The following is a 15,637-nucleotide window of genomic DNA, read 5'->3' on the forward strand; positions in this document are numbered from 1 at the left end:
AAATTCAAAGATACTACCTTCATCAAAGATGTTAACCTTCATAATATAACAATTTTCAACTGATGTAACTTTTTTTTTTGTTCTTGTTTTTAAATTAAAGAACCAGACAATTTATTAACCATGACATTGGATAATGATTTTTTTTCTAAACCGGAGAAAACCCAACCGAAAAACAAGAAGTCAAAGGACGAAACCCGGGCCACCATAAAACGACACCGTATGACACCTTAGAGCATGTACAACGCTATAAATCAGGCAATCCTTAGGAACAATCCTTAATGCTTTTTGATTAAAGAAATATTAAAAAAGGAGGATAAAGTTAAGGATGATCCTTAATTAAGGATTAAAATACGGAAATCCTTATTGTGCTGGCACACTTTGATTGGTCAGCTGAAAGTGTACGTGTTCTTCATCTCCACCTTGTCTCTTCCACATTATCTGCTTCACTCTCTCTCTCTTTCTAGAGCAACAATGGCTACGACTGCTTCTTTCTTTACAATAGCGTCGTCATTCTCCGAGCCCAGGATTCAGATCCGTTCCTCGAAGCGCACAAGCCTTTCACTCCAATACTCAATTCCGTATAAAGCCAATTCTCGGAGCAGGAGGAGACTCGTGGTAAGCTCCGTTTCAGCGCCCAAAGTTGAGCTCCGTACTGGACCGGATTATCTCATTTCATCCCTCCTCTCTAAGGTCTGTATCGGTTTGAGTCAAATACATTTTCAATTTTAAATTTTAAATTTTTAAATTTCTAAGATTAAGAAAAAAAAAATTCTAAGGATTCCATATTAGATAATACCATTGGACCTATAATTATGTTAAGAGTTCTTAACTATTGAAAAAAAAAGAAAAATTATTATAATATATCTAAGGATTCCAATGGTGGGTAACACCATTGGAGTTGCTCTTAGGGTTATGACTAACAACACGTCGTCGTTCTGGTTCGGTCACTCTCGATTGAGATAGCTACTCTCGGTTCTTCCATGTTCCTATTTTAAATTTTCGGAAAATTCCGGCGAAAGTCATTAACTTTCCTCTCCCTTTCCCCGTTCTTGATATGTTATAGATCAAAAGAAGCTCGGAACTTTTTTGTTGTGAATTTGAAGAAATCAATCTCTGCTTGATCTAGAGATGGCGGCTTTATTGTCGAGCAGGTTTCTCAAAGGAATCGCTAACAATTGGGTTTCTCTTTTGCAATCTTAAAGGTTGTTTCTTTTTCATCTCTTTGAGTAAATGCCTTTTGGGTTTTGATCCTGCTGTTAATTGAACCTGATTAGGTAAACACTACGTGAGATATGAGTAACTTGATGTTTGTATGTTTTGCCTGTTCTAATCTTGAATTTACTAGGAGCTTCAACGGTTTTATTACATGGCTTCTTATGTTTGCAGGCATCTGCATCGGGCTACCAACATGGGATGATGAGATCCTACTCTACTACAGTGCCCAGCGAATCAGACACGCATGATGATTTCAAGCCTACACAGAAAGTCCCTTCCGGTTCTACTGCCTCGCTAAAGGATATCGTTGAGAATGTAAACTTGGAGCTTTTTGGTTTGATGGTTTGTTTTGAAATTTGCATCTGGTTAGAGTTGTTTTGCTGATGGTGTTTAGCTTTTTTGGGTCGTTATAGGATGTGAAGGAGAATCCTGTTATGATCTACATGAAAGGAGTTCCGGAAGCTCCTCAGTGTGGGTTTAGCTCACTAGCCGTAAGAGTTCTGCAACAATATAGTAAGTTTTTGATGTCTACTTGTAGTTGTAGATTGGTATTGAAGGCACCCTTTTTGTTTGAAACTCGGAATCTAACGTGTTGTGAGTTATGGTGTTCAGATGTTCCTATCGGTGCTAGGAACATTCTTGAAGATCAAGACTTGAAAAACGCTGTGAAATCCTTCAGGTCAGATTATGCTTCATAGAGAGAGAGAGAGCTGTATAGTCTCATTCTCAATGTTCTTATAAATACCTTCTTGTTCTGTCATGGGTTCGGTAACGCTTTATAGATGTATGATCTAGGCATGCTTCTTTGGCTAAAGCATTTCTTCGCTAGTTTTGTATCTAATTCGTGAAACTTCCTTCTGTGCAGCCATTGGCCTACGTTTCCTCAGATCTTCATCAAGGGAGAGTTTATTGGAGGCTCAGACATCATCCTTAACATGCACAAGGTTAATGAGCATACTCTTTTTAGTGTCTTATTGTATTTTCCATTGTGTTGGCTTATGATCTCAAGTCCTTTTGTACAATTCCAGGAAGGTCAACTTGAGGAAAAGCTTAAAGACGTCTCTGGAAACCAAAACTCTCAATAAACTTCTAGAGGTTTTTATTTGATTTGATTTGATTTGAATGAAATTATTATGTTTTTTTTTTGTTTTTGATGGACGGCAATAATGTCACAAGAAACTCAAAATCTTTTGAATCTTGGTATGAACAAACATTTATTTCATTATTTATAACCATGAATAGAAAAGCAGAAAAGCAAAAGAAAAAAAAAAATCACAAAACAGTTGAAACAGAAAGTGCCGTATACCCCACGAAACCCATCCATTATATATAATATGTTCTAACACCATGTATAATTATAGATATAGAGATGCTTTTGGAGCTTAACGCCATCCCTCAAGACCAAGCCTTGAAGCGAGCCAGTGAACCACCTCCTCCATTTCCTTAGGAACCGTGTAATGACCCAGCCTACATAATGACAATAAAGCTCATTATCTCAGACCAAAACTGTAAAACAGACTACACTGATAACTTTGATTTACAACTTTTAACACTTACCCTTCATATGGTTTGAACACAACTTGTCGGAATCCAGCCATAGCAAGTGAATACGCTGATTTTTCTCCAAATCTGTAAGGAACTACATCATCCGCTGCAACCAAACAACATATCAAGAGAAAACAAAAATTAGATTCTATCAGGTGATTTTTATACAACTTTATATTACAGAATGATGTGTGCACATACAAGTTCCATGAGAAAGTATAACTGGTATTGATGCAGCACGCCTTGCAGCCTCATTAGAACTTTCTATTTTGCTCCTTAAGCTCCTGCATTGTTATATGTAACGTTTAAAATATTTGGAATCTGTATTAACTAGTGACATGAAGTGGTTGTAGAGAATATAATAAATACCTCCAACCAGGAAGCCAACCACTAAGTCCTACAGTAGCTCGTAGGTTTATAGTATAAGGATGTCCGGTTCCGTAACGTCCAAGAGCGTAGCACGTCGTGGAATAAAGAGCTATTGCTGCACCCATGCTGAAACCTCCTATCCCAACTTTGACTGAAACAAACAAACAACATTTCCAAGTTAAGCTAGAGACTGTGATGTTGAAACTCTTTGCCTCTCTTACCATCTGTTGGTTCAGCTGACAAGAGGTTAGCAATATGTGCAGCTGAAGCATCTAAGCCTTCTATATCATCTTGAAGATCCTCAGAAATTTCTCCCACGTCGAACCCTGAGAATCAAAGAGTTTGGTATTAGCTATGGTTTTGGAAGAGTGTTTTGGTGAAGATTAGAGAAGCCTGCAAGTTGAATGATCTTACAGGCAGTGCAAGGGAATCCTCCAAGAAGAGAAACAGGACGAGAAGGAGCAGTTGGACAAATCCATTTTATCTGTGCATAGCATATAAGCATATATCTTTTTTTTTATCAGAAACCATTCAATGAGAGTTCATTAATACAGAAAACTACTTCCAAATGTATTTTGTCTTCATGGATCCCTTACGTTTGGAAGAGGAAGGCTCTCCAAGAGCTGAGACGAGCTGCAGAGAGAACATAGACACAGTGAGTTTCTGGTTCAAGTCATTTTGAGCATCGTTTAGGCATACTGACTTGCCTCAAGATTCAAGAAATGGAGATTGATCATAAGTACAAGGCAAGTGAAAGATTATTATAATACCTTGAGCCATTGTCTCCAAGACCGTGCAACCAAACAATAGTAGCTTGGTGTTTTCCTTTAGGCCTCACAACATAAGTCCTTCCAAACTCATGTCCTCTTCCACTTCTACTGCCTACAAATATTTTGCCAGAAACATATTGAAGAAGAGTAATCTCAAAAATAGAGTTATGACTAGCATACAGTAACAACGCATTAAATATTACATAATATAGAGTAAAAAAGAAGTAGAAACTGACCAGAACCCATGCTTTGATGAGAATAGCTCATTGTTGTTCAATTGACTGTTTTGTTTTTCACTACAATTTTTTTGGTGGAGAGTTTTCAAATGCCACAAACACACACGATGATGGAAAATATAAGAGAAGGTTAGGGAGGGGGATGCTTATTTATAGAGAAGTTTTGAGGTGATGTTGAGAGGAGAGGAGAAGGAATAAAAAGGAAAGGAGATGTGAATCAGAATCATTCACTATGGGAGGTTAAATGTGTGCACCAGCTACACAAAAACTACTACTAAGAGAAGGCCAGAGAAACCATACATGCAAAATTTCTTTCTTTATATATTTAAAACAAAGAAATAAATCTTTTTGGGAACAGAAGGAATCAAAATCAAAACCAGAGCAGAGTTAGCTGCAAAAAGAGAGAATCAATGCTTTTGTGGACAGTGGAGGGAAAATAAACTCTACCGCGTAAAAGAATATTAATTCTATATACATATAACATAAGTATATTACTAGAAACATGAGGGTATAATCCAAAACTGAAAAAGAAAGAAGAAAAGGTTAAAAGAAAAATCTTCTTGTTCAATCATTTGTTTAATGAAAAAAATGAAAGTGAGAAGATTGATGGATACGCATTAACCAGAAAGCTGAAACTATCTCAGATAAAAAGGATTAAAATTACACAGTGGACAAGGAGATTACATTTAAGGTTTTTATAGGGTTCTTGGATTTGTAAAATCTGAAAGCACTGAGTGTAATGATGCGTAGGAAACATCAGTGACCAACCTGGACTTCATGTGCGGGAAGCAATAAAATTAAAAAAGCCTTTGATCTTTTCTCATCTCCTTCAACGCTTCTTTCATTACTCTCTTTTGTTTGACACTGTAGAGTTATCCTGGCCACTATTTTCACCCAGTCATTTTTCTTAATATATAGATAAAAGATTGTATTAACAAGAGTTTATTATATTTAAATGCATATGATAACCTAAACATGTACATTATATTTGGCCAGCTCTTCTAATATAGTAGTGTTTTGTATAAGTTCTGTCTCATTGCGCCTTTTTCTAGGTTATTTTTGTTGTTAACGAGTTTTTTCAGTAACATGCATCTCAGATCGCATGCGGGTTTGAATATTGGATGGTAACACGCCAACGATAATAACATTACATTGATTTTGTTAAAGAGTTTTATCTTTCGTTAAAACTTAAAAAATATTGTTAAAAGTTTCTTCTATCCATCTCTATAGTTATGCATTAATGCAGTTGTTTTCTTAGACATTGACATTTCCTGGTGTTTAGTACGTTTGGTCCACTTGAGTTATCTAGATCCCCATATTTCTTTACTTTAAAAGAGTGTTAATTATTTGACCAAAAAAAAAAGGTGTTAATTAGTGTTTTTTTTTTGTTATCTGGTAGATTAAAGATTAGATCAAACATCATCTTACACAAAAACGCCAGCGACATTACCTACCTTTCCAGAGCCAAGAATCAGCGAGGTCACAAACCTCTAAAAATAACAAAGACAATAAAGAAAAAAGATGTCGAGAGGCAGGAGAGTAAAACATAACTTCAGGAAAGGAGTTCTCCACTTTGCGCTCAAAGACGAGCATACCGAAATAGAACTCATCAACAATTAACACAAGCTGAAAGGAGCAGCGAGATAGATAGACGCACACGAACATCACCAAACATTTAAACTGAATCGAGAGAGGTTAGAATCCTTAACCGTCGCTGTAAATACCCTTCAATCCCAACTAAGACTCGCCATTGGACCTTGAGTATGCTCTCCCCGCGCCTCATACGCACCATCACCCCACGGCGAAGCCTATAAAAGCTTCCCGGAAACGTCTTATTCATACAGCCAGTAACTGGATAATAACCACTCCAAATCCATAACAATCACGATCAAAACGGCGGCAATCGACCGACAATGAAGCAATCGCTTCGATATACATCTATTCCTTCTGATCCTCTCAAAACTAAGGTTAAGCTCGCAAAAAGCTCTGGCCATCAAAAACAACAACCACCGGGGTTGACTCTAATGAACAGAGGCAGCACTCCCAAACCCAAGCAAGAAGCCGAGCCACATTCGCAGCTAAGCCTCACGCCCCCCTTCACAGTGGCCACTACTGCTTGTCCCAACGAAGAAACAAAGGGTAAAACCTATTTCCAAACATTCCGCTCCGACATCGAAACACAAGGATACAAGATCTACGAAGAGAAACCACTTGAGAAACTCTAAAAACCGACTCCACCTAAATCAAGCCCAACACCTTCCGCGCCATGACTCCAACACCAGCAAGCTCGCATTCCGGCCGGCGACTCCACGCAAGCAGAGACATAGCCGAACAGAATCTCCGGAGGTAGAACCAAAAGCAAGGCGGACAGGAATGGATAGATCTCGGAGTGTTAATTAGTGTTCTGATCAGTGGAAATTTTTATGGGTTCAAAAATTATTAAAATTTGTATTTTACACACGTGTAATTGTATATTGGGTGAGGTTAATTAGTATTTATCTACGTTATATTAATAAAATAAATTAGATAAGAAAAACAACTTTAGTGGGAGTGTGACCTACATGATGATAAAATCGCAATGGGTCTGACCGTCTGAGACTCTGAGCAGTTCACTTATACTAATATTTGAAGCAACGTAGCCGATAATATTCTAAATACTGTTTTATATATTGAAACGAAACCGCCCACTAACAATTTAACACGTTACATTAAAAAGCATGGAGCCAGAAAAAGATCATGCTAAATTTCAAAACCAAAAAAGTTGAACACTGGAAATGGGCATGGTCAGATGGATATTGGATACGTCACATAGCATACGCGTAATAATTGACTTTTGTCTCACTTTCCATCTCTACCACAAAGATCTCCATAGATTTCATGGTATGATTACTATATATCTTTCGTAAAGAAAATACCAACTGTTACCACTTAACTTTTTTTTTTTGATCAACGTTACCACTTAACTATTATGACTTGTTAAAGTTAACTGGTGATAGAAATTGAGTGATTTATTACCGGGTATCAGATATGGTATTTCAATGGCTGAGTAATTTAATTGTGATATTTAAGGTGCATGCAAGTATTTTATTTGAAAACTAGGTTAAGACCCGTGCCTTGCGCGGAATAAACATTATATATATATTATTTTATATATTATATGTTTATAACATATTATGAAATAATAAATATATATTGAATAATTAAAAAGTCATTATCTACTTATATAATTAAATTGTTGCAAACATATAAATAAATTTTATAAATCGAAAAATATTTTTTTATTTGATGTGATATATAATTAAATTTAAATGGTAGTAACATATATATGTTATATTTTAATATTAATATTTATTAGATGATGATTTTTACTCATATTTTTTTTATCATTTGTATCTGTTATAGCAAAAAAATCTAAATTAGTGATAACAAAATTTTCACTGTGAGATTAGTGGTTTAAGTAATTTATAATATTTTAAAAAATTAAGTTGTCAATATTTTTTCAAATTTTTTATCAAAAAAATGTTCAAAGTAAATTTCAAAATTAAGATATTTATATGTTTTTATATGGCATATAGTTTAATTTAAAATGATACATTTATTTATATATCTTTTATTTTTGATACTTATTAAATGAGACTTTCAACTTATATTATTTTTTAATTATTTGTATCATGTCATTACAAAAGTTTTAAATCATAGATCACAAAATTTGAATGTGAAACTTTTAACAGTTTTAGTAATTTATACTCATTTTAAAAAATTCAAAATATAATATATAAATATTTTTTAAAAATTTTTATTATATAGTTACTATGATTGTTTAATTTATTTTAATAGCTTAAAATTAAACAAATATAATTATAATACACACTTATTTTTATCAAATATTTATTATTCAAAATCATTAATTGTCATATATACTTTAGCCACATTAGGCAATTCTGTAATCTTATTTAAGGAAATAATTAAGCACATTTAATAATGTATTTATTGTGGTTTAATAAAAAGCTTATTATATATTTAGATGGACCAACCTATTTCTCTAAGGATTCTAAGAATCATTATAGTGTTGACATGTGTCTACAAACAAATGTTGCAATGCTTCTCAAATAATATATAGGAGATTAGTTAAACAATAATAACTTATGTAACAAACATAGAATGCAAATAATGTTTTACATCTATGCATTAGTTTGAACTTTGAACTGTTACTTGACATTTCTTTATAATCACGCACCACATTACAAAACTTTTAACAAAGGTCAATAACTTTTGTAAGCAACCCATGTTCCCGCGGTCCTTTTTTTAACTTGTATTTAGCTTTTGGTTAGTCAACTCTTTTAGTGACCCACCGCTTTCATTAAGAAACAACTTCAATTGGTGGTGAATAGTCAACCAATATTAAAAAGTTAATTTAAACATATTTACATTATGATTTTCTTATCAATTGACATAAAACAATACAATGGATGCTTCCAGCACTACTATGAAGTTCGATAATTTTTTTTAAAAAAATATTGTATTCTACAACTTAAAATCCTATTTTGTTTTCATTTGAAACAGCATATTTTCAGACAATATCCCTTTTCCCTTCTCCACATACTATATAATTTGTTTGTACCAATTTAAATATTCCATTTCCAAATAAAGTACAAATATTAATTATTATTATCGAGCACATCGACCTGAAGGAGCATTTATGATGTTATTTATAGTATTCGATCAGTGATAGTATATGCTACGCCTCTGCTACCGTAATTAATTTGAGGGAGTCATTTATACCCCCTTTTTAATTAATAAATACATAGACAAGACGCGAGATGCCTTGCTAAGTTTCTAGGAGTATAAATGCTCATAAGTTATTGTAAGAGCAAGATTATTCGGAAGTTCTTGAGTCGAGGTTATTAGCGGAATATAAGAATCTGTCTTTTAATTTTTAACTAAAAAAGCTAAGAATCGGTTCTTAAATAAGAGTTTTAAGAGACGGTTCTTATCGTTTTTAGTTAAAAGTTAAGAGACGGATTTTTAGAGTGGAGTTCTTAGCGGAATATAAGAACTCCACCCTAAGAACTTCCCAATAATCATGCTCTAATACTCCCTTCATTTTTTAATATAAGCCGTTTTATAATTGTGCACATATATTAATAAATCATTAATTTTTTATATTTTTTAAACAAAAACATCATTAATTATTTACCTAACCACAAATCAACCAATAATAAAATAGAAGATATATTATCATTGGTCATATAATATTAAATGTTAATAAATTTTATATAGAAAACCGAAAACGTCATATAATTTGGAACATAAAAATTTCTTTAAAACGACTTATATAAAAAAACGGTGGGAGTAGCAATTAGCAATTAGCAACTAGCAAGTGAAAGGATTAGTGAAGGATGAAATGTCATGCTGCTGTATGGATAAGACATTGAATATGTTAATTGTAGGGGATAAAGTATTTAACATAATTAATCATATTGCATTTATCTTTTTGCAGGAAATGTACAAGTTTTATAATACTCTAATTGGGGACAAGCGGCATCTGATATCGTTACGATAGTGTAATTATATCGGCAAATAGTACTATAGGCATAACTTTTCAGCACTAGAGATGTTATAAAGTAAAGTAAACGTCCAATAAACGGGTAGTCATGTCTTGTTCCACAATTTTAACACTGGATTATGATGTATTGTTGGTACTGTTAACCAATATGATATTCATAATATAGAAACTACGTCGATTTATCGACAACACTCCTTTTGTTATATTTATTTTTACATCTGTTTAAAAACAATAATCTATCATGTACAACTCTTAAATCTAGCTATATATCTAGTATCCATAGCAAAACAAATAACAATGGATATAAATATGAAAGGAATATTTATAACACGTTTATATTAGTCAGCAAACAAAATATACGTGTTTAATTTTATTATTTAATTTGTGAAAGGTAAAATTGTCTCATAATTCTCAAGGCATAATATGATTTCTCTACCATAGTAATTTCACGCAAGAAACATATATTTATACACTTTTATAATATGCATGTATGCTAATTTTTAAAAAATATATATTTGGATGTTTATACTATGCATGCATGCATGTCTGAGCTCTGAAGACGAGAGGTTCGTAGCGAGGGCAAGCTGTGTCGAACATCAATAGAGATTAGAGAATAACTGTTTATTTGGTGATTTTTCTGAAGTAGAAACAGAATATTGAACTCCGACGTTCTTCAGTTACAAAAAAAAAAACTCCGACGTTCTTTCTTCTTTATAGTTTGTTTCCTTTAAAAAAAAATCAAGACTCTTTTGCATTTTTTGGAATATATTCCTCGCGCATTTTTTTGAAAACATTGTCCTTTTGTTGTTTTTATTTCTATTTTATTGCTAATTAGCTTTTGTTTAGGTATGCTTGGTCTTTTCATTGTGAACATATAATGATATGACAACAAAAAGGCATATGAAATGAATAAGAACTGACGCAATTTTCAAATATCAACAATCTGAATACTTTCACTTTCGGTAAATCAAGTTCAATTAATTTGGTATTTAAGTTTTTTTTTTTTAGCCATTTGTGAAGATAATTTAAGAAGAAAACGTTAGGAAAGAATCGAAAGATAGCGAGAGAATAAAAGCGGCCTTGATGTTAACCTCCACCGGTCACCGGTCTTGGCCGCCGTGTTTATTGTATTTATGTATATAAAATGAAAAAGTAACACGTAGGTGCATTGTATGAGTAATTAGTGTTAAACCAATTAATCAACAAGGTTGGAAGAAAATCGATGTTTCGATAATATATTGAATTATATGGCCGTTCACAGGGAATCAAGGACACCGTGTCCTGGACACGATCAAAACGTCCAATATGAAAAGACATCGAACCAAAAAATTAAAAGGGTAAAAGTATATAATAATATGCAAAAGGCAAGAATGATTCTGATTCAAGAATTGGTACAAAAGTAAAACAACGGTCGAGAGAGTTTTGGCATTTTGACAACTTCCGATACCGAAGTGTTGTTCCAAAAGGATCAAAAACATTTTTAATTGTGTTTCACCAGCAGCATATGTTTTTTATTCCAGTCAAAAATAATAAAAACAAAAAGCAAAACTCGCAGCAAGGGAGAAGCCGGAATCAGTGGTGGTGCTCATCGTCTTCATCACCGTGACCATCGGGAGGTCCACCTGGACCAACCACCTCCAGCTGCATCACATACATTGTAACCGATTCAATCAATATTCAATCTCAACGAGTTCTTGCTCTTATCATCCTTTTACAGATTCGTCTGAGCTATGACTATTTATTTACAATTTAGAGCAAGCTAATACGAGTTTTAACTTACCTCAAAGTACTGAGTGCAAACCGGGCATTCAAAAGACTTTCCTTTCTCCAGCCAGAACCACACAACATCGTGTTCATCCTCTGCAGTTGATAAGACCAAATCGATGGTTAGTAGATGTGTCATACGATGAAAAAAATATAATAACATCAAAATCTTGCAATGAGGCAATAATTAACGAGAAAACCATCCATTTTATGCCGCTTCTCATCGTTTTACGACACTAAAGAGTGAAGAATGGATGAACTTACCGCCTTCACCACCAGGGCATCCCACAATTCGCTTGTCATAGTAGGACTTTACAATAGCAGGAGCTTCCTGAGAAATTAAAATTTGGTAAGCGTATATGTATAAATAAGATGTATCAAACGGTAGACAACCGACAATGAATGCTGCTCAATCGAAAATAAAATGACACAATAAATGAAAAGGATCAAATGTCTCAAATTGTGTTATACAGTTACACATCATGCGCAGCTCAACACTCGTATAACCCTATGATTTTCAGTTATTCCGAGAAATGATTCTTAAAAACCAAAATCTCCATGATCCATAGACACCAGCCAGATGCTGTATGTGACATATGAAAATTTTCGCCAGTATCATGAACATATGCATCATGTGCAGTGGACCATGGTAAACTAACAAACACAGCTTAAAGACTTGTCGAATGCACCATTCAAATCCCATATATGATTCAAATCCAAACTAGTGCCTCACATCACTCATGGAACTAATACTAATTACATTATCCACAAAAAAAATCCTAAAAACATGACCAGAAAATATGAAGAAAGGATGGTGTTAAAGTTAGACAAGATTCAACTAGACATGGCGAAAGTAAATGTACTTGGTGCAAGTTGAGAGCCATAAGGGTCAGACAGTAAACCAGCGGGACTCAATCCAATTCAATTTGGATGAGATATAAGTCGCCGGATGTTCGATGATCACTAGAAAACCTAAACTAGACTAACCATTTACCACACTAGACTTAAATGAAGCATTGTTGGTTTGTTTACGAGCTCTAATAACGACGTAACGTGAAATTTTGAGACATATATCTTAAAAAGTAGACAGTAAACAAACCTTAGTTCCAAAAGGACCTTCGGGGAAGTCAATGTCAAGCAGCCTCCTCCCCTGCATCCAAGAAAACAATGACAAAATCAAATCTGATTTAGTCAAGTGAAGAGCACAATCGTAATGTCGGAAACATTCCAGGGGTAACAATATGACCACACAGGTGAAGCTGCGGGCGGTAAAGCACATTTGTATCACAATGTCATACTCAGGTATATGTTAAAATGCATAGAGAGAATCACCTCAAGTTCAGCTTCAAGCTCCTCCTTTTCATGTCCAGTAGCAATGGGCATTACATCCTCCACCTTCTTCTTCTTCCCAACGGTCTCCACTACGAGGGTAATAAAAGTCATTCAATCTCTAATAGCAAATTAGGCAGACAAGAGTCCAATACTAGAGATCATAAACTTAAATTCAACAGCGACATGAGAGTACTAATTAGGTTCTGTTAGGTAACGCAATAACAATCTCAGAGACCAATACAAATTTTGATGAATATATATAAAGATTATTATACAGCGAGATCTGGAAAAACTGTAGCAACGATATATAACCTGATTCGGAGCTGAAATGGCGAGGGAAAAGGGAAGAAGAAGCTTGATTGGATGCGAGATAGAACCTCAAGGGTCTCACGGATCGACGAGGAGAAGCAGCGGCGACATCGGAGGCTACGGTTTTGAGACCAGAGGAAACGATTCTTCTCCACATGATGATTTGTTGTGTGTCGTGAATCTCAGGTCACCCCCTCCCACCTCCAAATATTATTAGCGAGCGAATCTGGAATCTCTTCTCACCGATGCGATGCTGCTTTCTCAGTTGTTGACCGACCTTTGGGACGGAAAAAAAAAAAGGGTCTCCTCACTCCTTTTTAACTCGTACGTGAGAAATACTACGCACTGTGTCAATCGCTTTTACATGTTCTGTATAAATGGTAATGCTGCCTAGCCAGGGTTCGAACGTGTGAACCCTGAATTAGATAAAATCTTGAATGTGTCAGCTTTTGATCTTAAATATATAAATAGGCTATATTGTACTTTGCATTTATAAACTTCGATAATGTGTGTTGTTCTAAAACGATCAAAAACATTTTTCAACTATGTTTCACCAACGGTGGAATTTTCTTTTATTCCGATAAATAACTGTAAAAAATTACTATATGATAACAAAATGTAAAACTCGCGGCTAAGTGAGAAGCTGGAATCAGTAGTGGTGATGCTCATCGTCTTCATCAACGTGCCCATCAGGAGGCCCACCTGGACCAACCACTTCTAGCTGCAACACATGCATTTTAACCAATTCAATATTTCATAAACAGCTCTTGATCTTAATCCGCATCACTGTGTGTTTACCATTTAGAGCAAAGCTGATTGATACGAGTTTTTAACTTACCTCAAAGTACTGTGTGCAAACCGGGCATTCAAAAGACTTTCCTTTCTCCAGCCAGAACCACACAACGTCGTGTTCATCCTCTGCAGTTTTCAATAGGAATGTCTATCAGACAACTCATTCATAGATAGTAGTATCCTTTGGTTTGTTAGACACATTCAATGATGAGGTGAACTTACCGCCTTCACCACCAGGGCATCCCACAATACGCTTGTCATAGTAGGACTTTACTATAGCAGGAGCTTCCTAAGGGTAAATACAATTAGGGTATCAATAAGATGACAAATATCAAATGTTAGCCATACGAAAAATGAATGCTACTCACTCAAGAGATGAATGACATGAAAATGTCAATTGTGTTATGCAGCATGCAAAATTCCGCACTCCTAAATGATTTTAGTAATTCAGAAAAGATACTGAGGATTATGCTAAGAAATTGATTATCATGATCTACACACACTTGGACATGTTTCATAAGGCATCATAGGCAGTGGACCAAGGCAAACTGACAAAACACAGCTTGGAGACTTGTTGAAACTCACCAAACCCCATATACAACTCAAATCCAATATAGAGTTTTATTTATCCAAGTAGTACATTGTTCACAAGAATAAATATGACAAAAGTAATATCAAGAGTTTAATTTGACAACTGACAAGATTAAAGTGTACATAACAGAAGTGATAGCTGCATGCAAGACAGTGCTGGGTGATGGATATGGGTGAATAAACTAACTAGACTCGATATAATTTTATCAGTAAATATTTTGATCAATGAAATAGCTAAACTGGATTAAATGTTCAGCTGCCCCGAGTTCTGTGAATATATGATGGTTAGAAACACTGATGTGGTTGGTGTAAAACTAGGCGGTGAGAAAAAGATTAAGATAGAGACAGTGAGAGTCGCGAAATATAACAAACCTTAGTTCCAAAAGGACCTTCGGGGAAGTCAATGTCAAGCAGCCTCCTCCCCTGCATCCAAGAAAACAATAATCTGATTTATTCAACTAAAGAGAAAAACAAAAAACACACGAGGAAGGAAGCACCTCAAGTTCAGCTTCAAGCTCCTCCTTCTCGTGCCCAGTTGCAATGGGCATAACATCCTCCACCTTCTTCTTCGCTAGTGTCTCTACTGCAAAGCCAAAGGATACTAACAGTCACTCACCACACAAACAAAATAAAATAAAAAACGACGTGAGCATTAATTAAGATAGAACAGTGATTGAGACGATAATACGGCGAGAATTGCATCGAATCCCAGCGTAAACGGAATCACAAGGAGGCGGCGAGATCTGAAAATGTAGAAACTATATAGCAATTGATTTACCACCTGATTCGGAGCTGAAACAGCGAGGGGTGACGGAAGAAGAAGAAGCGGGATTGTCAGCGCGATGGAAGTGGACGGGTCTCGCGGTGGTGGTGGTGGCTATCGAACGACGAGGAGAAGCAGCGGCGACATCGGCGGCTAGGGCTTTGAGATGAGAGGATACGATTCTTCTCCACATGATGATTTGTTGTGTGTCGTGAATCTCAGGTCACACCTCCACGGATCCGCGAACGTTTTTTTCTTCTTCTTCGAGTCTCTTCGCCGATGCTCCTTTTTTAGTGGCCGGCACTTTGGGAGAAATTGGATATTTCTAATTGGAATTGGTCACTCTTACTTGATACATATACAGTGATACTGTTGATTTTATACA

General features: G+C 35.1%; 4 protein-coding genes across 6 annotated transcripts; 1 reads left to right on the forward strand and 3 right to left on the reverse strand.

Moving 5' to 3' along the window:
• Positions 1-333: 333 nt before the first annotated feature.
• On the forward strand, positions 334-2,440 carry LOC106397128 (monothiol glutaredoxin-S15, mitochondrial-like). The gene is made up of 6 exons (XM_013837686.3): positions 334-690; positions 1,387-1,530; positions 1,629-1,728; positions 1,828-1,894; positions 2,081-2,159; positions 2,244-2,440. Exons 1-6 carry the CDS (start codon positions 472-474, stop codon positions 2,298-2,300), a joined length of 666 nt encoding a protein of 221 aa, XP_013693140.1. The 5' UTR covers positions 334-471; the 3' UTR covers positions 2,301-2,440.
• LOC106402509 (acyl-protein thioesterase 2-like) lies at positions 2,419-4,969 on the reverse strand. The gene is made up of 9 exons (XM_013843259.3): positions 4,136-4,969; positions 3,900-4,011; positions 3,726-3,762; positions 3,544-3,613; positions 3,351-3,455; positions 3,130-3,280; positions 2,962-3,044; positions 2,773-2,866; positions 2,419-2,682 (listed from the first exon to the last, which is right to left on the reverse strand). The coding sequence occupies exons 1-9, from the start codon at positions 4,164-4,166 to the stop codon at positions 2,598-2,600; spliced, it is 768 nt and encodes a 255-aa protein (XP_013698713.2). The 5' UTR covers positions 4,167-4,969; the 3' UTR covers positions 2,419-2,597.
• A 6,061-nt stretch (positions 4,970-11,030) lies between these two features.
• On the reverse strand, positions 11,031-13,377 carry LOC106401641 (cytochrome c oxidase subunit 5b-1, mitochondrial). Its single transcript, XM_013842187.3, has 6 exons — positions 13,110-13,377; positions 12,798-12,886; positions 12,565-12,615; positions 11,730-11,796; positions 11,482-11,561; positions 11,031-11,342 (listed from the first exon to the last, which is right to left on the reverse strand). The coding sequence occupies exons 1-6, from the start codon at positions 13,261-13,263 to the stop codon at positions 11,274-11,276; spliced, it is 510 nt and encodes a 169-aa protein (XP_013697641.1). The 5' UTR covers positions 13,264-13,377; the 3' UTR covers positions 11,031-11,273.
• A 197-nt stretch (positions 13,378-13,574) lies between these two features.
• Positions 13,575-15,630, reverse strand: LOC106401640 (cytochrome c oxidase subunit 5b-1, mitochondrial). Of its 3 annotated transcripts, XM_013842185.3 has the most exons (7): positions 15,544-15,630; positions 15,271-15,507; positions 14,987-15,072; positions 14,862-14,912; positions 14,121-14,187; positions 13,945-14,024; positions 13,575-13,827 (listed from the first exon to the last, which is right to left on the reverse strand). In XM_013842185.3, the coding sequence occupies exons 2-7, from the start codon at positions 15,443-15,445 to the stop codon at positions 13,756-13,758; spliced, it is 531 nt and encodes a 176-aa protein (XP_013697639.1). In that variant the 5' UTR covers positions 15,446-15,507; positions 15,544-15,630; the 3' UTR covers positions 13,575-13,755. The 3 variants fall into 3 exon arrangements, with proteins under 3 accessions (XP_013697639.1, XP_013697640.1, XP_013697638.1); XM_013842186.3 differs by having other exon boundaries at positions 14,987-15,069; positions 15,271-15,606; XM_013842184.3 differs by having other exon boundaries at positions 15,271-15,602.
• Between the last annotated feature and the right edge of the window lie 7 nt (positions 15,631-15,637).

Source organism: Brassica napus, chromosome C5 (assembly GCF_020379485.1).
Source record: "Brassica napus cultivar Da-Ae chromosome C5, Da-Ae, whole genome shotgun sequence".
In the NCBI taxonomy this organism is placed as follows: domain Eukaryota; kingdom Viridiplantae; phylum Streptophyta; class Magnoliopsida; order Brassicales; family Brassicaceae; genus Brassica; species Brassica napus.